The sequence below is a fragment of the Oryx dammah genome, unplaced genomic scaffold (assembly GCF_014754425.2).
Source record: "Oryx dammah isolate SB20612 unplaced genomic scaffold, SCBI_Odam_1.1 HiC_scaffold_5, whole genome shotgun sequence".
Lineage (NCBI taxonomy): Eukaryota > Metazoa > Chordata > Mammalia > Artiodactyla > Bovidae > Oryx > Oryx dammah.
This window is the reverse complement of record NW_024070189.1, coordinates 29870151-29897883: the sequence shown is the minus strand read 5'-3', so window position 1 is coordinate 29897883 and position 27733 is coordinate 29870151. Positions and strand designations below refer to the sequence as shown.

Sequence of the window (27733 nt, the reverse complement as noted above, 5' to 3'; positions counted from 1 at the left end):
TAAAAATTCTTATATGGGCCACAGAGGCAAAAATGTTTGGAGACCACTGTTTGAAGCACTGGGGCTCCTGGGAAAAGTGAACAAGACAGTTAAGGCCTCTGGCTTCTCAGAACTTAATCCCAGATTAGCTGTTTAAAATTTTCATTCAAATGTTACCCGCTCAGAGAGACCTTCCCTAAGTCACCCTATCACATTATCTTCGTGGCAATTAAAACTGAGATTATTTATTTTTTTGTCTGGTATATCTATTTACTCTAAAATGTAACCTCCATGAAAGCGGGAACCTTGTCGGACTTGTCCAGATGGTGTTCCAGCGCCTGGAATAGTAGTGATGGCATATTAATGTGCATAATAAATGCTATTGGGGAAATTAATTTTGTTGGTTCTGTACCCATTTCACGGAGGGTTAAATGAAGCCCTTCTTAAACGCAGGCTTTAGTAAGTTCCTCTGTCTAACTCCATTGAGCACAGAGCAGCTCTGGTCGGATTCCCCTCAAATTCTTTGCTGTCCTTCCAACGTGAGACTCTGAAGGCTGCAGCCCTCATCCAGGCAGAAAATTCCCGGCGAATTTTCCTCGCAGTTTCTCCCGAATTCCACCAGGGGGCAGCAGAGGAGGAGGCAACGACACCCAGCCAGCCAAACGTGGCTGGGCGGGGCCAGGGAAGAAGGGGCGGGGTTCCGCTTCCGAGGGGTACTGCTTCCGCTTCCGGCGACTTGGAGGTTAGGACGGTGACGCGAGGATGGACGCCTTAGTTGCTCACTGCTCCGCGCGGCTGCTGCAGCAGGTAGTACCGCATGGGGCCGGTGGGAAGGTTTGAAAGGGAGGCCCCAGGGCCCGGCTCCCCCCCGGGCAGCACCAAAATAACGGCAGCGAGGCGGGGACCGAACTGCTCCCTTGCGACAGGGGCAGCGGAGTCCCCATACACGGACCTGCGCTGCCTCGGAAGTTAATGCCCTCCCAGGAACGCTTTCCAAGAGATGGGAGAGGAAGAACCCTGGGTTCCCAGGCCCGGGTGACAGTGACGTCCAGCGAGGCGGAGGGTCCCCCTCTCTTTGACACCCGCAAGCCAGCATCTACAGTGGGGCTGGAGCTTGGTGTGTCGAGTCCCGCCTCGACCAGTGCTTGTCCTTCCCCGAACACGCGCGCTCTGTCGGGGGAAGCGCGGGAACACACAAAGAGGAAAGTCGAGGGAGAGCAGGAGCCCTGGGCCCTGTTTGCAGCTCAGCACCCCATTCTGTCCCTGATACTGTGCAAGAGGAATCCTGAGATTCTTCTCAGTCCATGCAGGGGCTGATGATCAAGCTGGGGATTGCTTCTTGCTTTCAGTATTCGTGGGGAAAGAACTGCAAGAGCTTGTCAAGAATTGACAGTTTCCTTACATTCTCGGTGCAGGTGGGGAGGGGTGGGAGGATGGGGACCGCTTCATTGCTAAATCCGTCACGAGTTGGTCAAGTAAATTGTCACATTCTTTATTGTTTCGAGTCATATGGCCTTTTTCAGTGTGGGGACATAGGTATACTCTCTGGGTTGTGATAAGAAGAATGGAGATGATTTCTGAAAAGTGTTGAGCTCTGTGCCTGGAACACAGTATGCTCATTTATGGCACACTTTGTTTTTTGTCTTTGCTGTAATTATGCCCAGATAAACAGTCAGATTTAAAGTGAGGAATCTCTCCTTGAATAACGCAGTTAGTTTGATAGCTTTATTTCTTTTGAATTGACCTGTCTTTAGTTTTGGGTATTAGAGTAAAACATCTGGTCTAGGACTTAAGACACTGAAAAGAAAGAGAAGATAAAAGGGGAAAGTCCTTTTGTCTCAGAAAAGGCAAAAGCAGAGGGACTTGAACCAAAGAAACAAGCCATCTGAAGGTGATCCCATTGCAGCCTTAACATTCCTGTTCCTCCTCTCTAACACATACAAATACTTTTTTCTTACCAAGGATAGTATTGGTAATGTCATCAAAAAACTCAGAGAAAAACCACAACTTATCAAAGGCAAAGTCCTTAATTGCTATCACCTCTGCCATGCTCAGGTGGAGAGGAGGGGAGATGAGAAAGTAAGTTTATGGTTCAATTTATCACATCTGGGAGTTATCAATCATGATGGACCAAGGTGGCTGTTCTTTCCTAGGAAAAAGAGATTAAGTTTCTGACTGCTGAAATTGATCGGTTGAAAAACTACAGCTGTTCAGAAGCTTCTGCAGATTTGGAGAAGTTGCGGGAAGAAAATTTAAAATTAAAGTATCGACTGAATATTCTTCGAAAAGTGAGTACTCTGGGGTTTGGTTTCATTCTACAATTTAAATTATTGTGTCTTTTTAAAAATCCTTGTTAGCAAAGATACTGAAAGAAATTTGGCAAAAGGACTTAAACCCTGTCCTTTCTCCCTGCATTAGACAAGTTAGGAGTAAGTTGTTGGTGCAGATAATGGAGAAATTGCTGTTTTCTTTCTGGGGCCCTTGAAATGTTTTCATCATACTAATGTTTAACCAGCTTAATTTTCAGTAATCGCTTATATCAAATCAAAATATTTTTAACTACACCCACATGCTTCTCTGCTTTAAGTTGGTTATTTTACAGTTTTATTTTTTGTATTTTACAGTGTCATATTTGTGGGAAGGTTCTTTTCCCGTTAGTATTTTGGTACGTTTTTTCCCATGAAGCTTGTGTTGTATTGGTTATTTCATGACTTCATAATCTTAACAGTGTTTATTGATTTTGTCAAAAAATTGAGCTTGCTTCCGTTGGGGCTTTAATTTCTTGGCCTGCTTTTCAGGTCTACTGATGACACATCCTGGGCGATGGCCTCACTCCCTTGATTGTTCTGCTCTGTGTGTTCTCTACTATTTTCAGGCAGGCTGCACTGGCATTATACCTTTTTTCCAAAGATTACTCTTATTTATTCATCTTAGGCTCTGCCTGCCCCACTGCCATGAAGTCTTTTTTTATTACCTACTGTGATCTTTTATGCTTGACATAGCTTTGAGTCTTCTAAAATTAAACAATTCCATTTCCAGGTTATTGTCCCCCAAATATCTCAACCTTTCTGATTACCCCCTTCATTCTGCACTTATTTATATTCATTTCTCTATTTATTTCAAGTCGAAACTACTGTTAAATACCTGATATGTGCTGGAAGCTAGGAGGGAAAAGATACAAAAGGAAGTGTATTCTTTTGTTGTTGTTGTTGGAGTATAATTGCTTTACAACGTTGTGTTAGTTTCTCCTTTACAACAACTGTGAGTCAGCTGTATGTGTACACACACACCCTCTCTCTTGGACCTCCTTCCCACCCCTCCAATCCTCTGCTACACAACACATGTGTTATATCCTTCAAAAAGTGAGTACTCTGGGCTTTGGTTTCATCCTACAATTTAAATTATGGTGTCTTTTAAAAACATCCTTGTTAGCGAAGATTCTGAAATTTGATAAGAAAGTCTCAAATCCCGTCTTTTCCTGCTGCATTACACAAGTTAAGAGTGAGTTGTTGGCGCACATAATGGAGAACTCGAGCTCCCTGTGCTACACGGCAGGTTCTCACCAGCTGTTTTACCCGTGGAAATGGATTTATGTTGACCCTAATCTCCCAGCTTATCCCTCCCTCACTATCCCACGCTTGCACGTCCGTTCTCTACCTCTGCTTATCTATTCCTGCCCTGGAACTAGGTTCATTTTTCTAGATTTTACATACATGCATTATATACAATATTTGTTTTTCTCTCTGACTTACTACACTCTATTTGACAGACTTAGATCCATCCACATCTCTACAAATCTCCCACTGAGCTTTTTTTTTTTCTCCAAGATTAAATCTTACATTAGTATTTATTAGAATGACTGGTACAGTTTTTCATCAGTGACAGTGTTAAGGTTGCTATGTGATGGTGCTCTTGCTACAAAATCACAGATTTTCAGTTATCTCCTGATGCTAATTTTCTTATTAGTTCTGTTGTTTTAGGAGAGTTTTTTGTTTGTTTGTTTTGCATAATGTGATGTTTCAGAATGCTTATATTGAATTGTAGCAAAGATGCTTGTACCATATGTAATATTTCTTCACCTCATGGAAGTTAACATTTTAAGGGAGAAGAGAGTATTCACCTTGAATCCTGGCTTTGCCTCTTGCCTTTATCGTTTTTGGCCAGTTACTTAATCTCTAACCCACAAGGAAATGGTGATAGTAGTCACAAGCTCCATTTTTGTTATGTAGGTGACATAAGGTAATGCACATCAGTAAAGCACTTGACTCCGCTCTTGACCCTTGAATCACTAAGGAGTACTCAGTTCAGTACTGCCCGAATAATAGTTTTCGTTATTGTTGCCATTCATGTTACGTATCGACATTTTGACTGATGTAGACTGATGGTTAGTGTGTAGGCAGCATGTCCATTTGTGTTTCTTTAGGAGCACATCTGTCAGTCGCCAGTCGTCTTGACCAGCTGCGTGGCGGGTACGGTGCTGGCGCCGGAACTTTCGTTGTTTAGTTGCTGTGTCCAACACTTCTGCAGCCACATGGACTGTCACCTGTCAGGATAGAACCATAAATAAGACACTTTCTTTGCAATCAGAGTATTTGGAGAAATTTCAAACCTGTCCAAGGACAGATAATTTGGAGAAAGTATGAAAAGTGCAGCAATGGCGGTAGTTAATTAATTATATACCATCTTAAATGAGTGTATTCCACTTCTGAGAAGGTGAGAAATAGGAAGTACCATGGGGTTATTTAGCAGTAAGACAAAACAATCTCTTACTCTGATACATTAATATTACCCATCAGTATTTTTGACCTGTTTCATTTCATGCTTGAAAGGGTCAGCATTTTAATGGAGAGATTAAATGTTTTTACAGTTTTTGTCCATAGAGCTTTCAGTTCCAGCATTTGATAGGAAGTTATTTAGGATTGATTTTATATTATTTTCTCAGTGCTTTAGGAAGCTGAGAAAATCATCAGCCCCTTACTCCCTATTGCTGGCTTCTGTTATATTAAATTAACTGTAGAAAAGAAGTACATGGGGCATTTTTACATGTATGTCTTAGATGCTGTGAGATAGACTTGTCCTATTAATGCTTCTCAGCACATCCTAAATATGAGAGTGTTACACTATGAGTGTGTGTTACCTTTCAGTTTCAAGATACTTGAAGGCTTCTTAAAATATTTGGGCAATTTTTGTATTAAGTTTATTAACATTTACATTCTTTTCTTACAGAGTCTTCAAGCAGAAAGGAACAAACCAACCAAGAATATGATTAACATCAATAGCTGCCTAGAAGAGGTCTTTGGTTGCGCCATTAAGGCTGCCTATCCAGTTTTGGAAAATCCTCCACTGATAGTGACTCCAAGTCAGCAGCCCAAGTTTGGGGACTATCAGTGTAATAGTGCTATGGGCATCTGTCAGGTAATTATATTATTATAAAGCATTCTTTGTGGTTTGATTTTCTTAAGCATTACAGTTATCATTGCATGTGTGCGTGCGTGCGTGCTCAGTCATGTCCATCTCTTTTGCAACCCCATGGACTGTAACCTGTCACGCTCCTCTGCCCGTGGGATTTCTCAGGCAAGAATACTGGGGTGCATTACCATTTCCTTCTCCAGGGAGCTTCCTGACTCAGGGATCAAACCCACGTCTCCTGCATCAGCAGGCAGATGCTTTACCACTGAGCCACCTGGGAAGCCCATAATTATCATTTACATAAATAATAGAGCATTGTATCCTCAGTGAAAGCATTTTCCACAGTTCTGAAAAGCTTGAGGAAAGGGAATGTGCGTTTTTAATTTTTAAAAAGTACAAATTTTAATATTTAAATTATATATACTCAGTATTTAAGGAAATAGCTGATACTGTTTTGTTTTGGCACATTCCTCCTTTTGTGTCCAGGATAACTGAGTTATTGTTGAGGGATTAGAAGTTGGCTAATTAGCACCAGCATTCCCATCAAATATTTGATGGAGCTGTGTCTTTGAGATAGGCTTGTGTATTTCATATTCAGTCAGAGGAGTTCCTTGTTTTTAATAGCTAATGTGTTAGTTTATTGCCCTTTGTTTGGGACTCTTGATTTCTTTTCATTGCTGAATAGAAAAGCTTCATCTAAAGAGATCAGATTTTTTTCTAGATAACTTTTCTGTGTCTGTGCTGGAGTTAAGTTTATAAGGGTGCTATTTACTACCCAAATCTGCATATTGCACACTTTGATGATTTGAAAATTAGAAATGTAAATATCCTGGAAACGGGCATTATAACTAAAGACTGTAAAAGTCTTCATTAGGAAGTTCTAGATAGCTGTGGCAGCTCATGCTGAAAAGAGGTCCGTCGGTTGGGCACTTTTCCATTCGCCCGGCACTGTTGCTGCTTGACTCTCTCTCTTCACAAGGGCACTGGGCTCTGCTCCTACCTTGTGACGAGTCTTGTGTCGGGTGAGTCTGACGCTTTGTCAGCCGTGCGCTTCCTAGGAATTTGCTGAGACCTGTTGTGTAACCTATCATTTCTTTTTTATAGATGCTTAAAACCAAGGAACAGAAAGTTAATCCAAGAGAAATTGCTGAAAACATTGTCAAACACCTCCCAGACAATGAATATATTGAGAAAGTTGAAATTGCTGGTCCTGGTATGTCGTAATGTACTCTAAAGTAGTTGTATTGATTGCTGAGTCCTTTTGAAATAAGAAAAGAAAACCATTTTAAATATAAACATAAGGTTAAAACTCATGTCCTGAACAAGATGATGAACGCACCTTGGATTGGGAGTTAGGAAACTGTGGTTCTAAACTAGACCTACTCACCTGGTTGTGGATGAGTTACTTTATTGCCCTGTCGCTCAGTTTCTCATCAGCAAAAAGGAGATAAGTGATGGCAGATATTCTGTGGCAGAAGCATCGTTTGTGTTCTGTGAAGAGTTAAATCGTTCGCTGGGAGTGAAGGGGTCCTGCATTCAGTAGGAAGCTTTCAGGAAAGTGGTGAAACTAGATGTGGAAACAGGGACCTTATAAGAGGGCTCAAGCCAAGGCCCCGCGTGGTTTAGAAGCCGGAAAAGTTTCACCAGAGCCACACTAGGGTTCTGGAGCCAGCATAAGTGAAATTGAGAAGTCCTTTGGGAGTGAGCAGTCTTCAAGTTTGGAGGCTGTCTGATTTTCTTTTCTTCTCTGTTTTTCTTTAGGTTTTATTAATATCCACTTAAGAAAGGGCTTTGTATCACAACAGTTGACCAATCTCTTGGTGAATGGTGTTAAAATACCTGCCATTGGAGAGAACAAAAAGGTATATGTATATTTTTTTTGATTGATAGCATAATACATTAGAATTTTATTAGCTGTAGCTAAGAATGGCTTTCTTTTTATATTGAGATTTAATCATTCATATTTTGAGATTATGAACATAGCTGTGAAGTAACCTTTCCACTGGGTCTTATTTTTTTGAAGTCTGGGATCTTCTGCCAGCGTTCAGTAGGTGATCTGTAGGAGTTGCCCCACATGCAGATGTATTTTTGATGTATTTGTGGGGAGGAAAACGATCTCCATATCTTCAGTTCATTTCACTCGCTGAGTCGTGTACGACTCTTTGCCACCCCATGAATCACAGCATGCCAGGCCTCCCTGTCCATCACCAACTCCCGGAGGTCACTCAGATTCACGTCCATTGAGTCCGTGATGCCATCCAGCCATCTCATCCTCTTGTCCCCTTCTCCTCCTGCCCCCAATCCCTCCCAGCATCACAGTCTTTTCCAGTGAGTCAACTCTTCGCATCAGGTGGCCAAAGTACTGGAGTTTCAGCTTTAGCATCATTCCTTCCAAAGAAATCCCAGGGCTGATCTCCTTCAGAATGGACTGGTTGGATCTCCTTGCAGTCCAAGGGACTCTCAAGAGTCTTCTTCAACACCACAGTTCAAAAGCATCAATTCTTCGGCACTCAGCCTTCTTCACAGTCCAACTCTCACATCCATACATGACCACAGGAAAAACCATAGCCTTGACTAGATGGACCTTTTTCGACAAAGTAATGTCTCTGCTTTTGAATATGCTGTCTAGGTTGGTCATAACTTTTCTTCCAAGGAGTAAGCGTCTTTTAATTTCATGGCTGCAGTCACCATCTGCAGTGATTTTGGAGCCCCCCAAAATAAAGTCTGACATTGTTCCCACTGTTTCCCCATCTATTTTCCATGAAGTGATGGGACCAGATGCCATGATCTTCGTTTTCTGAATGTTGAGCTTTAAGCCAACTTTTTTGCTCTCCTCTTTCACTTTCATCAAAAGGCTTTTCAGTTCTTCTTCACTTTCTGCCATAACGGTGGTGTCATCTGCATATCTGAGGTTATTGATATTTCTCGCGGCAATCTTGATTCCAGCTTGTGTTTCTTCCAGTCCAGCCTTTCTCATGATGTACTCTGCATAGAAGTTAAATAAGCAGGGTGATAATATACAGCCTTGACGTACTCCTTTTCCTATTTGGAACCAGTCTGTTGTTCCATGTCCAGTTCTAACTGTTGCTTCCTGACCTGCATGCAGGTTTCTCAAGAGGTCAGGTGGTCTGGTATTCCCATCTCTTTCAGAATTTTCCACAGTTTATTGTGATCCACACAGTCAAAGGCTTTGGCATAGTCAATAAAGCAGAAATAGATATTTTTCTGGAACTCTCTTGCTTTTTCGATGATCCAGCAGATGTTGGCAATTTGATCTCTGGTTCCTCTGCCTTTTCTAAAACCAACTTGAAGATTAGGAAGTTCACGGTTCACAAATTGCTGAAGTCTGGCTTGGAGAATTTTGAGCATTACTTAAGTCCCCCTTCCCCTGGGTCTTTTTTTTTTTTTTTTCGGTTTTCCCACTTGAGTTTTATTTGGGTAGACCCGGGGACAGAGAGGGCCTGCACCTAAAAGAAGGTGTTGGGCCTCTTGGTGGCAAAGCAGCTTGTGCTGGTGATGGAGGGCCTGGTGTGGCAGTGGGAACCTGATCTTAGAGTCTTGGAACTCCTTGACCGCTAGTTGGCGGCACTTGCTGGCTGCCATCTCCTCCACCTTCACAATCTGGATTGAGTGGGCCCAGGCTCGGTGCCAGTGCCCATGTCTTGGTAGCTCTGGGTGACGGTGCCAGCTGTAGTCAGGCCCCGACATTCCCGGCTGTGGATGTCGCTGGGGGAGTCACAGTGCAGCCAGATGCCGAAGTTCTTCACCCGCAGGGGAGATTTCTCGAACACCTGTCCACAGTAGACCATGTCCCCCAAGGATTTCTTCATCGTCTTCAGTGGAGACGCAAAAGTACCAGAAGCGGGACTTGGCAACAGCGTGATTAGGCGCAAAAATTCTCATACGATAGAGGGGCGGCATGCGGTGTTTGGGGGTCGGCAGGCAGCACCCCACCACGTTATATTCTCAAAGGGTCCCTGAGGCCTTCGTGGCACTCTGCCCACGATCACCACCACCGTCGAAAAAGCTCCCTTGGGTCTTAATTGCTATGTGATTTTTGTTTTCATTCCCCAAGGCATTTGAGGTAGCCAACTGTTATTTATGAGTTGTCTCTGAAATAAAGAATAGATAACTTATTTAAACAGATTTGATTATTTTTCAATTAATGATGGACAAGTTCCATCAGAAATCCTAACAGTTGAATTACAATCCAAGCTAATGTTTAAGCCTTGTTTATTATTAAATGTTATTAATGAATGTGTTACCAAAAGAAAATGTTTATACCCTTCTCTAAAAAATCTTTATTATTTATCCCAGGTTATAGTTGACTTTTCCTCTCCCAACATAGCTAAAGAGATGCATGTAGGCCACCTCCGGTCAACAATCATAGGCGAGAGTGTGTGCCGCCTCTTTGAGTTCGCAGGATATAACGTGCTGAGGTATGTACTCTTGCCTTTCTTTGAAGATTTCTATGGAAAAGAAAGTTATCACTAGAGAAAGAATCTTTGATTAAATCAGTGATTCTTAAGTGTCTGCTTCATAATCACCCATTAGGCTTTTAAATTATATCTGTGGCCCATCCTCTGGACTAACAGCTATTAAGACTTGGGGTGGGTGTAGAACCAAGGAGAAAACTCATTTCTCCTCATTTGTTGCACAGATATTCCTTGAGTGCCTTCTGTATACTGCTGCTAAGTCACTTCAGTCGTGTCCGACTCTGTGTGAACCTGTAGACAGCAGCCCACCAGGCTCCCCTGTCCCTGGGATTCTCCAGGCAAGAATACTGGAGTGGGGTGCCATTGCCTTCTCCAAAGCATGAAAGTGAAAAGCGAAAGTGAAGTCGCTCAGTCGTGCCCGACTCTTAGCGACCCCATGGACTGCAGCCTACCAGGCTCCTCCGCCCATGGGATTTTCCAGGCAAGAGTACTGGAGTGGGGTGCCATTGCCTTCTCCATCCTGTATACTAGAAGTTTATATTTTAGTGGGAGAGGTAAGCAAGAAACTGATTGTACTGGACCTTGTAGGCCATGGTAGGAAATTGCTGTTTTATTAAATGCAGTGGGAAGCTTTTGGAGAGTCTTAGTAGGGCATATAATCTGATTAGAGATTGCCGTGGTTTCTTTGAATAAACTAGGCAAAAAAGGGAAAAAGGACTATAGTAATTAATTAGAAGTCTGTTTTAATAATCCAGCTAAGAGATGATCTGGTGGTTTGAGGTTAGATGAAAGCAGTGAGGAATGAGAAGTGATTGGATTGATACATTTTGAAGAATTTTGTCCATTGATATTTGGGAACTACTAAATTATACTGAAATAATTGGTTGAAAAGTTACATTTTCATAAAATTATGGTAATGACCAACATTGACCTGACTGCCACTCTCCCAGTTAACTACGCAATAAGCAGATCACAGTCCATTCATAGGAAGTTCATTCAGCAAATCCTATGGGCCAGGTGTTTGCAGGCTCGTTACTGGGCATCTAATGACAAACAGCAGACCTTGTCTTTGCCTCTCAGACCAGATGAGGAAACACCTCCATAACAAGAACGCTACTAAACACGATGTGCTGGCACGTAATGGAATTTCAGTTCAGTCACTCAGTCGTGTCCAACTCTTTGCAACCAACCCCATGGACTGCAGCATGACAGTCTTCCCTGTCCATGACCAACTCCCGGAGCTTGCTCAGACTCAAGTTCATTGAGTCGGTGATGCCATCCAACCATCTCCCCCTCTATCATCCCCTTCTCCTCCCATCTTCAGTCCTTTCCCAGCATCAAAGTCTTTTCAAATGAATCTGTTCCTTGCATCAGGTGGCCAAAGTATGGGAGTTTCAGCTTGAGCATCAGTCCTTCCGATAAATATTCAGGACTGATTTCCTTTAGGATTGGCTGGTTTGATCTCCTTTCAGTCCAAGGTACTCTCAGGAGTCTTCTCCAACTCTACAGTTAAAAAGCATCAGTTCTTTGGCACTCAGTCTTTATAGTCCAGTTCATGTTTATCATTTTTAAGTGGTTTTATGTTCTGTGTTTGATATTAGATTAAACCATGTAGGAGATTGGGGAACGCAGTTTGGCATGCTCATAGCACACCTGCAAGATAAATTTCCAGATTACCTAGCAGTTTCACCGCCCATTGGGGATCTTCAGGCTTTTTATAAGGTTTGGTGCCATTTATTTTTGTATTCTTTGTGTGTCTATCAATTATCATACTTGCTTTCCTTAGGGAGTTTTAAATGGTATTTGAAGCTATTATGGGGTTAAATAAAAGTTGCTCCATTCTCAGTTCCTCAGTATAGCATGTTTGCTTTTATTGGTGGATGTTAAAAATTTAAATCTACAGCATTACCCATTCTTATAGGAGTTTGTTAGTCAAAATATATTTTAGTATTTAAAAATTTTGATGTTGCTGTTATCTTCCTGATTCTGTGTATTTTGAAAGCATTATTAAGTATAAACAGTTTTTTAAAGACAAATTTACCATAAACCATAATTTTAAATAAATCACTGTAGTAAACAGTCTTTGACTCTTTCACGTATCCATATATAAACTTGTTATATCAATTGTGGTTATAATATCATTTTTGTATTGTACCTATTTAAAATTTTATCATACTCTTTCATGTTACTTTGTGACCACGTCTTATTTTGGAGTTGTGGACCAAAGTGTATGCTCCTTATTATTTGTTTTTTTCCCCCTATTTTGGGGATACTAGTAAGTAACTTCATGTTTTTACTTGTAGGTTATACTTACAGGTTTCTACATGTAGGTTTTCTCGTTTTTAAAAGTGTTTTCTTATGATAGAGTCCCAAGAATAGGATTACTGTATTAAATAACATAGTATTTAAAAATTTTCTTGGTTGGTTGGTAATTGGCTTTTTTAGAGGTTTTTTTTTATCTTTTGGTATGTATTTTCTAATGAAAAGATTGAAAATTGTGTGCTGATAACAGGTGAAATAGCTGTTATAATCTGCTGGGATTCTGTGCACTGAATACAATGGGCAAATCTATTAATGCCATAAAATATTTAAAACACATTGCTGAATTTTAATACCAAGGATAAAAGAAAAACCGTATATTTATAGTTTTTAAAACATACAGATCTGTGATTGCAAAGAGATATCTAGAATTTTCATCAGAATGTTATTGCTGGTTAGTTTGGGATAGGGTTAACAATAATATTTTTTTTTAATAAGCATGTATTGCTTTCAAAGTAGATATGAACCAGTGAAAACAATTTTCTTTTTTCAGTTGCACATGGTCTTTGTTGCTGCACCAGGGCTTTCTCTAGTTGCAACCAGCAGGGTCTCCTCTCTGGTTGTGCACTGGCTTCTCTTGTTGCAGAGTCCACACTTCAGGCTCTTGGGCTTCAGTAGCTGTGGCGCACAGGCTTAGTTGCCCCATGGCATGTGGCGTCTTCGCAGACCAGGGATCAGACCTGCGTCCTCTGCACTGGCAGGCAGATTTTTATCTACTGTGCCGCCAGGGAAGTCCATGGTTTTATTTTTAATAAACCCCCCCCAAATTATTCGGAATGGAAAATAGAGGCTGGAAAATTCAGCCTCATGTGTTAGCTATACATCGTAATTCTTCTGGAACAAGCACTAGTGTGAACTGGAAAGGTAGAGGTAGCATTGTGATCAAATGTTACATTTTTAAGGAAAATTATTTCAGAAGCAATAATTGGATTTTATTAGCACATTAATTTGTAACAACATTCTTTGACTGTTAGGATAGAACACTTGTTGTTCAACAGATCTAAATTTTTACTTCCTCTGGTTTTTTTGTGGGATTTTTTTATTTTTTAGAAATGTGTTTTATCTAGAAATATGGGGCTGATTGTTTACAAACTTTACCTTTTTTAATGTAGGAATCCAAGAAGAGATTTGATACTGAGGAGGAATTTAAGAAGCGAGCATATCAGTGTGTTGTTTTGCTCCAGAGTAAAAATCCAGACATCATAAAAGCTTGGAAACTTATCTGTGATGTCTCCCGCCAAGGTAAGCTTCTGGGCTTTGTTTATTTATCCAGCGAATACTACTGCTTGTAGTTTCTTGAGTATTCAGCATTGACTTTGAATGATGTATTAAATTTTCAAGGGCTAACAAATAGATTTTTTATTTCTTACATATTTTCTGAAATGGAAACTACAAAGAAAGTTTATAAAGACAGGCAGGTGCAAAATTTAATTTCTTTAGAAGTCAGGAAAACTTAGTAAGAAAAAAAGTAGAAAAGAAAAAGATGCTATTCACATTAAGCATCCAAAGCTATAAAATCCTTACAAATAAATCTATCCAGAAATGTGTAGGGGTAAAATGAAGGGAAATACACACCAGGGTGGAACAGAATGTTTGGGTAGAGTGTCATGCCGCATCCCCTAGTTCTCCATACTCATTTGTGGTTCAAGACAGTTCTGAGTGTTCAGACTTGCCAGTGTTATTTGAAAGGTCACTTTGAAGAACAGATGAACACGAATAGCCAGTAGATCTTTGGAAAAGGCTGGTGGTTGTTTTGCCAGCAAGGCAGTAAAATGTTTTGTGTTACTGTAGGTTATCTTGTGTCACTAATGTGCAGCTAGACAAAAAGATAAATGGTACCAATTAGGAAAAACTGTAAGAAAATTCAGTGAACAGTTGATCTCCAAATAGGAAAGGCTTTTTTTTTTGCCTTATTATTTACATTTTCTAAGTACATTTTTTAAAAAATTACATGAGGTATTTCTTTGGAGGAAAAAAAAATGTAGACAGGGAAAAAGAAAATAAGTTAGCTGTATTCCTACCCTCTGTTAATAATTTTGATATGTATCTTGCAATATTTTCTTCACATTTTGAAAATGGCAATATGTATATAATCTGTATCATGCATTTTAATGAAATTAATTTTCTTTCAAATGTTTAAATTAAATAATAAATTTCCTTGAAGGTAAGAGGCATGTTTTCTCTTTTTAAATTATACATTCTCTTTATTTTATGACTTTTTCCCTAGAGTTTAATAAAATCTATGAGGCACTGGACGTCTCTTTAATAGAGAGGGGAGAATCCTTCTATCAAGATAGGATGCATGATATTGTAAAGGAATTTGAAGATAGAGGTAAGCACTCTTTTTTTTTTAACTTGATTATACAAATTTTCAAACATAGGCAAAAGCAGAGAGAATATTATAGTGACATCCCAGCTTCATGCACTTGTCACCAACTTAATTATGAACACAGGCAGACCTTATTGTGTCTGTTACCTTCTTATGTACACTGCTTATATTATATAATTTCTTCTATAACTGCTTTGGTTTGTCTCTGAAACAACAGACCCTTCATCCCACCCCAAAACCATGAGAGCATTACCATGAGAGCATTATCACTCCATGACAATTAGTACTTCTTTCTTTCTTTTCTTTGTTATTTGGCTGCGTCAGGTCTCGGTCACATCCTGTGGAATCTTTCATTGCAGTGAACGGACTCTCCTGTGGCATGTGGGCTTCAGTAGTTGCTCTGTGCTCTGGCCTGCTGGCTTAGTTGCTCTGTGACGTGTGGGATCTTAGTTCTTTGACCAGGGATTGGATCCTAGTTCCCTGACCAGGGATTGAACCCATGCCCCTACGTTGCAAGGCAGCTTCTTAACCACTGGACCACCAGGGGAAGTCCCAGTGATTTCTGAATAGCAAGTCATGAGTTCACATTTCCTAAGCTGATTCATATTTTTTAATTATAAGTATTTTTCCAGAGTCTGCACATTACATTTGTTTAATATAAAATTTGTTAAGTCATGGGTTCCTCTCCATAGCCCCACACTTCTTTCTCATTTATTATTGAAGAAACTAGGCCATTTGTCTTACAGAGATTTCCATATGGTGGTGTGTGGCATAATTCCTCTATCTGTATTTTCTAGAGAGGCTAGATTAAACTCTGGTTTGTGTTTTCTTTTCTTCACTTGTTTTGTCTTGTTTATTTGTGAGAATGCCACTTTTTAGTTGACTCTCTTGTTACGATGTTAAGATGAACTAGTGGGTTCAGGGGTTGTCAGCCTGATCTACCCTTTAATTTTCCCACTAGACTTTCCTCTGGTGGCTTTAGCAGCTACTGATGGTCATGACTTGGTTCTGTTATTTTATTAGAGGTTGGGAAATGTAGCATTCTGTCATTTCTTTGTTACCTGGAATTCCCTGTGCAGAACTTGGTCACATAATCATTTTGGTTAACCAGAGGTACGGTTCATAGGAGGCAAACAGTGTAAATGCTTGGTTCTTTCTTTTTTATTTACCAGTTTTCAGAATAGTAAACTAGTTTCTTAATATCTTCCAGATGTAACAACTGGATTATTTTTAGCATTACTGTAAATTAGGTTTAATATATTTTATATTTTCCAACTGTTTACCTTTATTTTTTTAATACTCAAATTGTCTTGTATTTTGCTAATGGTAGTCTCCAGTGGCTTTCCTTCCCCCCTGCTCGACCCTTACAGTTTTTGATGGTTTACTTGTTTTCTGGACACAATATTTCAGGATAAGTTTGTACATTTCCTGCCTTAATTGTGGATTCAGCCATTCTATTAGCTCCAGGGAAGCTTAGTTCCTTGAATGAGAAATGATACTTACAATCACATTCTGGAAACTGGGGACCATACTTTTAAGATAAGGACTTTTAAAAAATTGTTTTAACTTGAGATATAGTTGCTTTACAATTAATTTCTGCTTTACAGCAAAGTGACTCTGTTATATATATAAATATTTTTTTTGTATTTTCCATTATTTATCACAGAATATTCATTTTAGTTACCTGTGCTATATGACAGAACCTTGTTTACCCATTCTATTAATAATAGTTTGGAACTGCTAACTCCAGACTCCCTTCTCTCCCTCAGCAACTACAAGCCTGTTCTCTGTGAGTCTGTTTCGTAGATAGATTCATTTGTGTCATAGTTTAGAGTCCACATAGAAATTAGATCATGATATTTGTCTCTGTCTGACTTCACTCAGTATGACAATCTTTAGGTCTATTCATGTTACTGTTAATGGCATGTCACTCTCTTTTATGGCTGAGTAGTGGGAGAAGGCAATGGCACCCCACTCCAGTACTCTTGCCTGGCAAATCCCATGGACAGGGGAGACTGGTGGGCTGCAGCCCATGGGGTCGCTAAGAGTCAGACACAACTGAGCAACTTCCCTTTCACTTTTCACTTTCATGCATTGGAGAAGGAAATGGCAACCCACTCCAGTGTTCTTGCCTGGAGAATCCCAAAGGAAGCTATGGCTCCTGCTTGAAAGCAAAGCACAGATTTCCATGTTTTGTGTTTGCTGAGCAGGTGGACGACTCCTCATGGAATCAAATGCTCTATGAAGAGTTTGGGAGCCAGGTGTCTTGTTACTTTGGGAAACTACCAGGAACACTGCCTGGGTGCCCAGACACAGCTTTCTCTTTTTCTTTTTTCTTCTAGGATTTGTGCAAGTGGATGATGGCAGAAAGATTGTGTTTGTTCCGGGATGCTCTGTACCATTAACCATAGTAAAATCGGATGGAGGCTATACCTATGATACATCTGATCTGGCTGCCATTAAACAAAGACTGTTTGAGGAAAAAGCAGATATGATCATCTATGTGGTGGACAGTGGACAGGTAAGTTTGTACATTTGTATCAACTTGCATTGTCTGTCTGGAGGTAAGGCAGTATGGTGAAGCATTTGGCACTCAAAAACCCTGTAAATTTTCCTCAAAGACAGAAATTCAGAAAAGTGATATGAGAGAGCAGGGTTTGAATTTGGCCAAACTTGTTCACTTCTCAGTTTTTCCACTTGTCTCTGTAAACTAGGAAGGATGTTCCCTTATTCTCATATATAAGGAATAAAAAAGAGCTTCTATAACTTTACTTGCCTTAAAAGGTTAGTGAGTGATTTGAATTTTACAAATCTTTATTCCTAAGTAGAAGAGCTTTAAGTCATTTTTTAAATTAGAAAGCTTAGCAAGTAACTTTCTCTTTCTATTTCTTTATAGTCCTTACACTTCCAGACAATATTTGGTGCTGCTCAAATGATTGGTTGGTATGACCCTGAAGTAACTCGAGTGTCTCATGCTGGATTTGGTGTGGTGCTGGGGGAAGACAAGTAAGTCTGGAAATGTGAAGGTGGTAACAACATATCCGCCCCCAGAATTCTTTAATAGAGACCATGTCATTTGATACCATAGTCTATATATGCTGTAGTATGTACACAGCCAAGCTGTTTTGTACCTGTGTCTTATCACTGCCAGAGAGTGTAGCCTTTTAGGAAGAATTGAGAAATTTTTACATCTTCCATTTAATATTGTCTTAGGATCACTTAGTTATTTCATTACCACATCATTTTTGATTTGGTGACATGGCCTAAATTCTGCCATCACATAAAAGTGGGTGATGTTTCTAAAAGCTTCATGAAGTAGCTCAAGATGCTTAACACTCCAGTGTGCAAAAGTCCTAACTAAGCATGTAAAAGGCAGGCTAAGCATATAAAAGGCCTAGCCCCTACCCAAATAAATGTCAGGGTATTTATTTTAGATGTAAGGTTATATGCAGACAAAATACCTTAGATCAAACATAATTCTGTATAGCTGCACTTATTTTGTGATTGGAAGACACCTGGTCCTTAAGGTATTCATGGTCCTAAGAAAGTGCTTTATAGTGTCTTATTTTCCTGTTTTGTTTTCTTTTGACTAACGTTTAGATGATTATTCCTACAATTGGAAGAAAATTACCACATTTATTTTTTATGTCTGATATTTATCACCAATAGTTATGTGTCAGCATTTGTTTATCATGTAATGGCTAGAGGATTTTTTCTTTTTTTTTTTTTTATATAATTTATTTTTTTAATTAAGGATAATTGCTTAACAGAATTTTGTTGTTTTCTGTCAAACCTCAACATGAACCAGCCATAGGTATACATATATCCCCTCCCTGTTGAACTTCTTCCCTCCTCCCTCCCCTCTAGGTTGATACAAAGCCCCTGTTTGAGTTTTCTTAGCCATACAGCAAATGCCTGTTGGCTATGTTACTCTTTCCCATACATCTCACCCTCTCCCCATGCCCACAAGTCTAGTCTCTGTCTGTTTCTCCATTGCTGCCCTGTAAGGAAATTCTTAAGTACCATTTTCCTAGATTCCATATATATGTGTTAGAATACGATATTTATTTTTCTCTTTCTGACTTTCTTCACACTGTATATAGGTTCTAGGTTTATCCACCTCATTAGAACTGACTCAAAGGCGTTCCTTTTTATGGCTGAGTAATATTCCATTGTGCATATGGACCACAACTTCATCTGTTCATCTGTCGATGGACATCTGGGTTGCTTCCATGTTCCAGCTGTTGTAAATAGTGCTGCAGTGAACAATGAGATCCACGTGTCTTTTTCAGTTTTGGTTTCCTCAGGGTATATGCCTAGGACTGGGATTGCTGGGTCATATGATGGTTTTATTCCTAGTGTTTAAAGGAATCTCCATACCGTCTTCCATACTGGCTGTATCAAATTTACATTTTCACCAACACTGCAAGAGCGTTCCCTTTTCTCCACACCCTCTCCAGCATTTATTGTTTGTAGACTTTTTGTTGATGGCCATTCTGACTGGTGTGAGGTGATACCTCATTGTAGTTTTGATTTGCATTTCTCTAATAATGAGCGATGTTGAGCATCTATTCATGTGTTTTTTAGCCATCTGTATGTCTTTGGAGAAATGTCTGTTTAGGTCATTTTCCCACTTTTTGATTGGGTTGTTTATTTTTCTGGTATTGAGTTGTATGAGCTGCTTGTATATTTTGGAAATTAAACCTTCGTCAGTTGTTTCATTTGCTGTTGTTTTCTTCCATTTTGAGGGTTGTTTTTTCACCTTGCTTATAGTTCCCTTTGCTGTGCAAAAGCTTTTAAATTTAATCAGGTTCCATTTATTTACTTTTGTTTTTATTTCCATTACTCTAGGAGGTGGGTCATAGAGGATCTTGCTTTGGTTTATGTCGTTGAGTGTTCTGCCTATGTTTTCCTCTAAGAGTTTTATAGTTTCTGGTCTTACATTTAGCTTTTTAATCCGTTTTGAGTTTATCTTTGTGTGTGGTGTTAGGAAGTGTTTTAATTTAATTCTTTTACATGTAGCTGTCCAGTTTTCCCAGCACCATTTATTGAAGAGGCTGTCTTTGTTCCGTTGTATATTCTTGCCTCCTTTGTCAAAAATAAGGTACCCATAGGTGCATGGGTTTATTTCTGGGCTTTCTGTCTTGTTCTATTGGTCTTTATTTCTGTTTTTGTGCCAGTATCATACTCTCTTGATAACTGCAGCTTTGTAGTATAATCTGAAGTCAGGAAGGTTGATTCCTCCAGCTCCATTCTTCTTTCTCAAGACTGCTTTGACTATTTGGGGTCTTTTATGTTTCCATATGAATTGTGAAATTTTTTGTTCTAGTTCTGTGAAAAATGTCATTGGTAATTTGATAGGGGTTGCATTGAATCTATAGGTTGCGTTTGGTAGTATAGTCATTTTCACAATATTGATTCTTTCTACTCTGGCTGTATTGTTTTAGATATCTGCATTCATATAATTATGGTGTCCTACACCATAAAAAAGAAAAATTATCAGTAATAGCTAGCCAGTGGCATTCTACCATATTTTAAACATTGATATTAAAATGCTCAAATTCAGACCTCCCTGGTGGTCCAGTGGTTAAGACTCCAAGCTTCCACTACAGGGACATGGGGTTCCGTCCCTGGTCGGGGAAGTTACGTGTGCCATGCAATGTGGCCAAAAAAATAAAATGTTCAGATTCTGCCATCTATTTTTCTAGTGAAGTTTTCTAAGTCTTTTTACAATAAATAATCTATCATTTTTTTGATCAACTTCCTGTGTATTGAGCACCCACTGTGCATGGCATTGGCTGGGTGCTCCACATGTGTACATGAAGATAACATAAAACACATCCTCTTTCCTGAAGAAGCCTGTCCTCTAAAGCAGAGCAGTTCCCTTTGGAACCTGTTAAAATACACAGGCCAGGCCCTTCCAAAAGAGCTAATGACTTTCTAGGTCTGCAGTGGGTATTAGGCATCTGTTTTTGAAAGCTCTTTTTGATATTCAGCTGTGCTCCCTCTCATTAGAACCACTGGTGAGAGGAGAGGACCCACACACATGAAAAATAAAGATTCAAGGCAGGCACAGGTAGGGAGTAACAGAAAAGACCAGAGTTTGCCAAGTGGAGACATGAAAGAAGGCTTTCTTAGCATGTTGCCTAGGCTTTATGATGGGTATCATTTCATCACACTAAAGATTTGGAAGTTGTTGAACTCTCAAGGATGGGCGGTGATGACATAAGGAAAGCCTGGGAAATCATGTAGTTTTGGAATAATAAAGGAGTTTAATTCTGTCATAAAGGGCGAGATGATCCCTTTTAAAGGCAACTCTGAATATACAACTTTAACAGGAAGTATCACAGGCACTTTGGCAGACTGTGTTCGATAGAAAGCATACTTCTTTTGGATCATTGTTGGGATTGAACAATGTTTTTAATTTAAAAGAAAAAAAAATTAAGTATCTTGCAAACTTATTTAATAGGTAAAATTCAATTTTCATGAGATGTTTTTCAATAGTGCAGTTGCCCGGGGCAGTGCTTATCTGTACTTTTGCCCCATCCACAAAGATTCTGATTTCAGTGGGTATGAGTGGGGCCCTGACATCCAGTTTTAAAGTTCTTAGGCTGATTTTAATATGTTTTTAGGGTTGGCTACCGCTAAAAAGGTGGAATTACTAGTTAGGAATATGCAAGTGAGATTCCAGTTAAGAATTTCCTCCCAAGCAATTCTAGAACCAAAAGTATTATTAATTAATAAGGCAAAACAACTGACCCAAACTTCATGTTCAGGAAAATGAACAAGTTAACAGATGCCTTCTTTCTTTCCTTTTAGGGACTGTATTAAAAATGGGTATGTAGAGAATGCTATTAGGAGCCTAGAGCATAGAATGCTTGGAGTTGAGGGTTATAGATGAGAGACATTTGGAAGTGTCTGCTTTCTTTTGTCATCCGCCCTGGTTATCAGCTGAATAAGATGGTGTCAAACCTTAACTTTCAAAGATTTCTAAGTTGGAAGGTCTGCTTCAAAATCTGTTTAATTGGGACATTTAAATTTTATTAGGAAGAAGTTTAAAACACGATCGGGTGAAACAGTGCGCCTCATTGACCTCCTGGAAGAAGGACTAAAACGCTCCATGGACAAATTGAAGGAAAAAGAAAGAGACAAGGTAATCCAAAAACTGACTTGTATATTGTGTAGCATGCATTTTGTTGTGGTTTTTCATTTTTGTTTTTATTGAGAGAACTGGGAAGGTTTATAAGCAGTCAGTCAACTTCTGACAAGCTTATACCTCAGGTTTATTGCAGTTTATTTCATGAATTGCTGAGTGTTTATTGTGAAGATATAGTTCTTAGCTATTACAAAAGACCATGGCCTTTTCTTCCTTTGTTAATGTGGCATAGAATCTCTGCTGCTTCTTGGCAGTTCACCTGTCACTGCTTTGAACCAATGATAGGAGAATACTGAAGACTGAGGCGGTTTGAGTGAATAGCCTACATTAGAGTGTACATCTGCTGAGCTCCTTTCTCTGGGAGCATTTGAAGAGTCGTCATTAGCAGTAAACACCGACCACGCGAGGCTTCCCTTGAGCCCACAGAGTAGGCAACATGATGGCCTTTCATAGCACCCTTAGAAAGGACTGTGGTTGGATTTGTGTGAAATTTGGATGAACTGCATCAAAGTTGGGGAAAAAAATTTTTTTTAATATAGAAATAAATAGAGGTCAGAGATTGAGTCAAAGGATCTTAGGTCTTTTACATTCCAGCAGTCAATTGGAATGAACATAACTACTGTAAACAGAAGAGTAAAATTATAGAAAGAGACACAGAATAGGATTAAATGTAGACATGAATGAACCAAAAAAAAAAAAATGGTTCTTTAAGGACATACTCTGGTTTGGTTTGCATAGATCAGTGATAATCCAGAGAGCGTGAAGGCAGGTTCTAACGGAACATTCTCCCCACCTGTTCCATTTTCATTGTTCGCAAAGTGAAACATGAAATTGTTTTTTATTCTGTTTCCAGTTGGTGGTTGTCAAGTATACCCAGTTGGTATCTCCAGAATGGTTTTGCCTTTTAGTCCTGGCCTAGGTATAAGTGGCACAATCAGATGAAAAGTGGAAAATTTAGTCACTAATCAGTTTGTTTAGTCTGCATAGTAACAAAAACTGCTTTAACTCTTTATTTGGCTGTTGCAGCTACTATTTTTTAATCTACATAGAGTAAAATGTAAAGCTTGATGAATTTTTACACACACATATATACATGCTGCTGCTGCTGCTAAGTCACTTCAGTCGTGTCTGACTGTGCGACCCCGTAGACGGCAGCCCACCAGGCTCCTCTGTCCCTGGGATTCTCCAGGCAAGAACACTGGAGTGGGTTGCTGTTTCCTTCTCCAGTGCATGAAAGTGAAAAATGAAGGTGAAGTCACTCAGTCGTGACCATGCTAACATCAACCAATCAAGTTATATCTCTTTCACCCCAGAAAGTTTCCTGTCACCATAGGTCATTTTTGTTTATTTGAGGACTTTAAATGAAAGCATAAAGTATGTGCTGTTTTCCAGGTATATCAGTAGTTCATTTCTTTTTACTGCTAGATAATAGTATTAATGTGTTTCTTCAACAGAAGGACATTAGGGTTGTTTCTTTTTGTTGACTTATGAATAAGAAGCTATCAATAATTTCAGCATTACTGTTCAAGCCACTTTTTGGGTACATGCACTTTTCTCTTGGATATATATCTAGGAAATTGCCAAGGAGAGAGTTACAAATGTTACATATTCCCATCATTAGTACAATTGTTCCAGTTGCCCTGTATCTTTTCACATAACTAATTTTGTGAGTCTTATTTGAATAGCTTTTCTGGTGAATATGTATTAGCATCTCATGGGTTAAAATTTGCATTTCTCTAATGAGTAATTACGTTAACTGTTGCTTATTGATCATCGGGGTCTTTTGTGAATGATATGTTCAAGTCTTTTGCGTAGTGTTTGTTTTAGACTATCCGTTTATATTTATCCACATATTTACACTTTCCTGTGAACTTTATTCCTCCTTGCAGTTTCTAATTGCCTAGGTGTGGTTTAGAGAGGGAGGTAGTATTTCCTTCTTTCCTTTGTATTTATCTTGCTTGGAGTTGCTGAGTTTTCTGAGGGTTGGGTTCCTCATCAGTTTAGGAAAATTCTCAGTCATATCTCTTCAAACATTGCATCTTTGCCCCATTCTCTTGTAGAATCTAAGTACATATATTATGTTAGAACTTTTGACTGTGTCCCAGAGTGTTTTTCACATTTTTTTTTCACTTTTCTCATCTATATGCTTTATTTTGGATATTCTAAATACCTTAATCATAGTTTTCCATTTTGAAATAATTTCAGATATAAAAAATTATAAAATAGTACAGAGTATTCCCGTATCAGCCTCCCCAAATATTAACATCCTATAGGTGTAGTGTGATTTCAAAGCCAGGAAATTAACAATGCTACAGTACAGTTCACTAATCTGCAGACCTTAGTCAGATTTTGCCATTTGTCTTTTTCTAGTCCAGGATCACATGTTGCATTTAGTCTTCATGTCTCCATAATCTTTTTTTATCTGGGCAGTTCCTTGCTTTTTCTTTCTCTTTCATCATCTTGACACTTTTTGTCAGATGGACTGTTTGTGGACTGTCCTGCAGCTGGGTTCATCTGGTATATCTTCGTGATTAAATTCAAGTTATACAGTCTTAGGAAGATAAGTTTCCTTCTCATGTCATTATTTCAGGAGGCACCCGATGTTGATACGTCTCATGATTGTTAACATGAATTTTGATCACTTTTGTTACGGTGATAATATCAGTTTTCAGTTTTCTCCATTGTGAAGTTACTGTTTTTCCTCTTTGTAATTAATAAGTATTCTTTAAACGATTCCAGACTTTTAAAAGTGGTATCATTAATTTTATTTTTGGCTGTGCTGGCTCTTCGTTGTGGTGCATGGGCTTCTCATTGCTGTGGTTTTGCTTGTAATGGAGCATAGGATCTAGGGGGCATGGGCTTCAGGAGTTGCTGCGCAGCCTGTGGGATCTTCCCGGACCAGGGATCCAACTCGTGTCCCCTGCATTAGCAGGCAGATTCTCAGCCACTGAACCACTGGGAAGCTCCAGTTGCAGTCTTTAAGCTGCTGTGTTTCTGTGGTTGGTATTGTCTTGTTCCCCCTGCCCCTGTCTCACCTCCTTGGTTTTTAGTCATTTCATCTGACGTGGTGGGTGAAAAGTTGTAATAGTTCTAGATAATGTCATCTTCCTAGTTAAGTTTTCTGGCTGACAGCACACAGCTGGTTGTCTTAATGATGTCCTTGTGTTGATGCTCTCTGGAGACTTCAAACAGTTGCTTCATATAATTTATTCAGCTTTTAAGTAGTTGATTCTGGTGGAAGGGGTTAGTCTGCTTCAGGCTGCTGCACCATGTCCAGACTGGAAATCCTCACCTACTTACTTGACCTAATAATGCTTCAGAGTAGGACCAAATCTACCAAGACAGTGTTAGTGCTTTTCCAGTTCTTGACAGCCTGTTTTTATTCCAGTTAATTACCTGACCCTGATTTTGTTTCCTATAACCTGCATCAAAATATTCTATGGAATGAAGCAGATAAAAACTAATAAATGGTGCTTTCATTTCATATCTACTGAATACACTGGGAAAAAAGTATTCAAGGTAACACTTCATAATTTATAACTCACATTTCTCATGGAAGCATTGTTATCCAGAGCCGATGAGTTTTATTTTCCTTATTCCCTTCCCTGTAGATTGGCCTGTTTTCCCACCTCAGTGTTGATGTTCATTGCAGTTCACTGATTAAAGACCGTTAGATGCTCCTTGTGCTGTGTGTGCCGTGCTCAGTCGCGTCCAGCTCTGTGCAGTCCCGTGGACTGTAGCCTGCCAGGCTCCTCTGTCCATGGGATTCTCCAGGCAAGAATACTGGAGTGGGTAGTCAGTCCCTTTTCCAGGGGATCTTCCTGAACCAGGGGGTGAACCCGCATCTCTTATATCTCCTGCGTTGGTAGGCGGGTTCTTTACTAATAGCGCCACCTGGGAAGCCCTAGATGCTCCTTACCACCATCTTTTGTCTGTGAGATGGTGGAACAAAACAAGGATTGGTAACTTCTGAAGTATTTTTTGTTTTTTCCAAAAGGTCTTAACCACGGAGGAATTGAAGGCTGCTCAGACATCTGTTGCTTATGGCTGTATCAAATATGCTGATCTTTCCCATAACCGGCTGAATGACTATATCTTCTCCTTTGACAAAATGCTGGATGACAGAGGAAATACAGCGGCTTACTTGTTGTATGCCTTCACTAGAATCAGGTAATTGGGGTGCAGCATTTTTTGAGTCAAATGATGATTTCTAGTTTGGATTTCTAGTTTCAGTCATTCCCTATTACATGTTTTCAACAGAGAAGAATATACTTAACAAAGGGGAATGATGGCTGTTACCTGATTTTTCAGGTCAATTGCACGTCTGGCCAATATTGATGAAGAGATGCTCCAGAAAGCTGCTCATGAGACCAAAATCATTTTGGACCATGAGAAGGAATGGAAACTAGGCAGGTGCATTTTGCGGTTCCCTGAGGTTCTGCAGAAGATTCTAGATGACTTACTTCTCCATACTCTGTGTGATTATATCTATGAGCTGGCAACTACTTTCACAGAATTCTATGATAACTGCTATTGTGTGGAGAAAGATCGGCAGAGTGGTAAGTGGCTCATCCAGTGACTATATTGGGGATTGGGCACCAACAGAGGCATTCATTTGAGTTGGATGTGGATGATTTTCAATTTATTTATGGAAACCCCCCACACCCAATTTCCCCCTAGTTACACAGTAATCCATATCATATACAACAGACAGAATTGCACTGGCTCTAATACAAGCATAAGTGGAATTCTTAAACAGACTCATTTCCCCACCCTCAGCCACATGGGATGGAACCATAAAACTCCAAAGAAACAATTGGAAGGTCACTAGGAACAGGATATTTCCAACAAAAGCAGTGTGACTGATAGTCAGAGAGTGAGTCTTTGGGTTCTTGATAATGAAAACTGCCCTTGGAGGAAAAAATAATACCTCTTTTAGGCTTTTTGCTCTATTGTGTTACATAGTTAATGAAATAGACTGAACTAATGATTAATAATAATACAGAAAGTAGGCATTTCTGAGAGTCATGCTTGAGAACTTAAAATTTCATTAGGAAAAAAGAATCATTATTGTGTTTAAAGTTCATTCAGACCATGAAGCCTAGGACAGAATAAGTGCAGGCTCTATATCTTTTATCAGTTAAAAATAGATTTCTTGAACAGAACACCTTTATTTCTTAGATTCTCTCTCTACAGTTTAAGTAAAGATGATTCTAGTTAAAGCCCCCAAAACATCTGAGTTAGGCTATTTACTTCTAAATAAAGTCCAGAAATAACATAGATTCTTTAACGGTGATTTGCAGAAAAAGTAATTACTCTCTTTCTCTGTATTCTCAGGAGAAGTCCTGAAGGTGAACATGTGGCGTATGCTGCTGTGTGAAGCAGTTGCTGCTGTCATGGCTAAGGGGTTTGATATTCTGGGAATAAAACCTGTCCAAAGAATGTAATCCTCCTAAGGTTTGAACACTGTGTGTTTTCACCAAAGTGGCCATTAGCATTGTTTGCTTTTTTTACAATCATGTGGATACAAAAACAAGTAAAAGGAATTTATCAACTATCTATAGAACTTGTGGTTGTCTCTCACAACTAAACTTCTGAAAAGTACTTTCACTAACTTTAATTAGATAAGGAATCCCATTTATTGAGCCCTAATGTAGTCCCCAAGAACACAACCTTCACTGCCATTTATTCTGGAGAAAGAAATGCTTAATATACATGAATGTTACTGCACTGTGCTGCTTCCAAGGGTCTCCATGCTCAGAAGAGCTGTAGATATGATCTTAATGAATTATGACCATAGCTACCATTTACAAACTGGTCTGTACAGAGCCCGTATCCACAGCATAAAGGATACCTTGGGAATAAATATCTAACCAAATACAGAATAGCAATAAGAAGACAATTACGAAGAAACCAAGTAGAAGTTCTAGAGGTGAAAAGTATAACTGAAATTAAAGATTTTTTGAACTCTAGAGGGGTCCAACAGCAGATTTGAGCAGATAGAAAAAGGAACTTGGAGAGAGGCCAAATTTAAATTATACAGTCTGAGAAAGAATTACATCAGTGCTTAGAATGAAATTTTTGAAAAATGAGAGACTAAGATGA

General features: G+C 39.4%; 1 protein-coding gene and 1 pseudogene across 1 annotated transcript; one reads left to right on the top strand and one right to left on the bottom strand.

Annotated features, from left to right (window-relative positions):
- Positions 1-676: 676 nt before the first annotated feature.
- Positions 677-27187, top strand: RARS1 (arginyl-tRNA synthetase 1). Its single transcript, XM_040239438.1, has 15 exons — positions 677-786; positions 2133-2267; positions 5206-5394; positions 6493-6601; positions 7150-7250; positions 9706-9827; positions 11426-11546; positions 13256-13385; positions 14371-14475; positions 16815-16993; positions 17369-17478; positions 21520-21625; positions 25626-25798; positions 25940-26187; positions 26966-27187. The coding sequence occupies exons 1-15, from the start codon at positions 742-744 to the stop codon at positions 27073-27075; spliced, it is 1983 nt and encodes a 660-aa protein (XP_040095372.1). The 5' UTR covers positions 677-741; the 3' UTR covers positions 27076-27187.
- On the bottom strand, positions 8802-9571 carry LOC120863271 (annotated as a pseudogene).
- Positions 27188-27733: the final 546 nt, after the last annotated feature.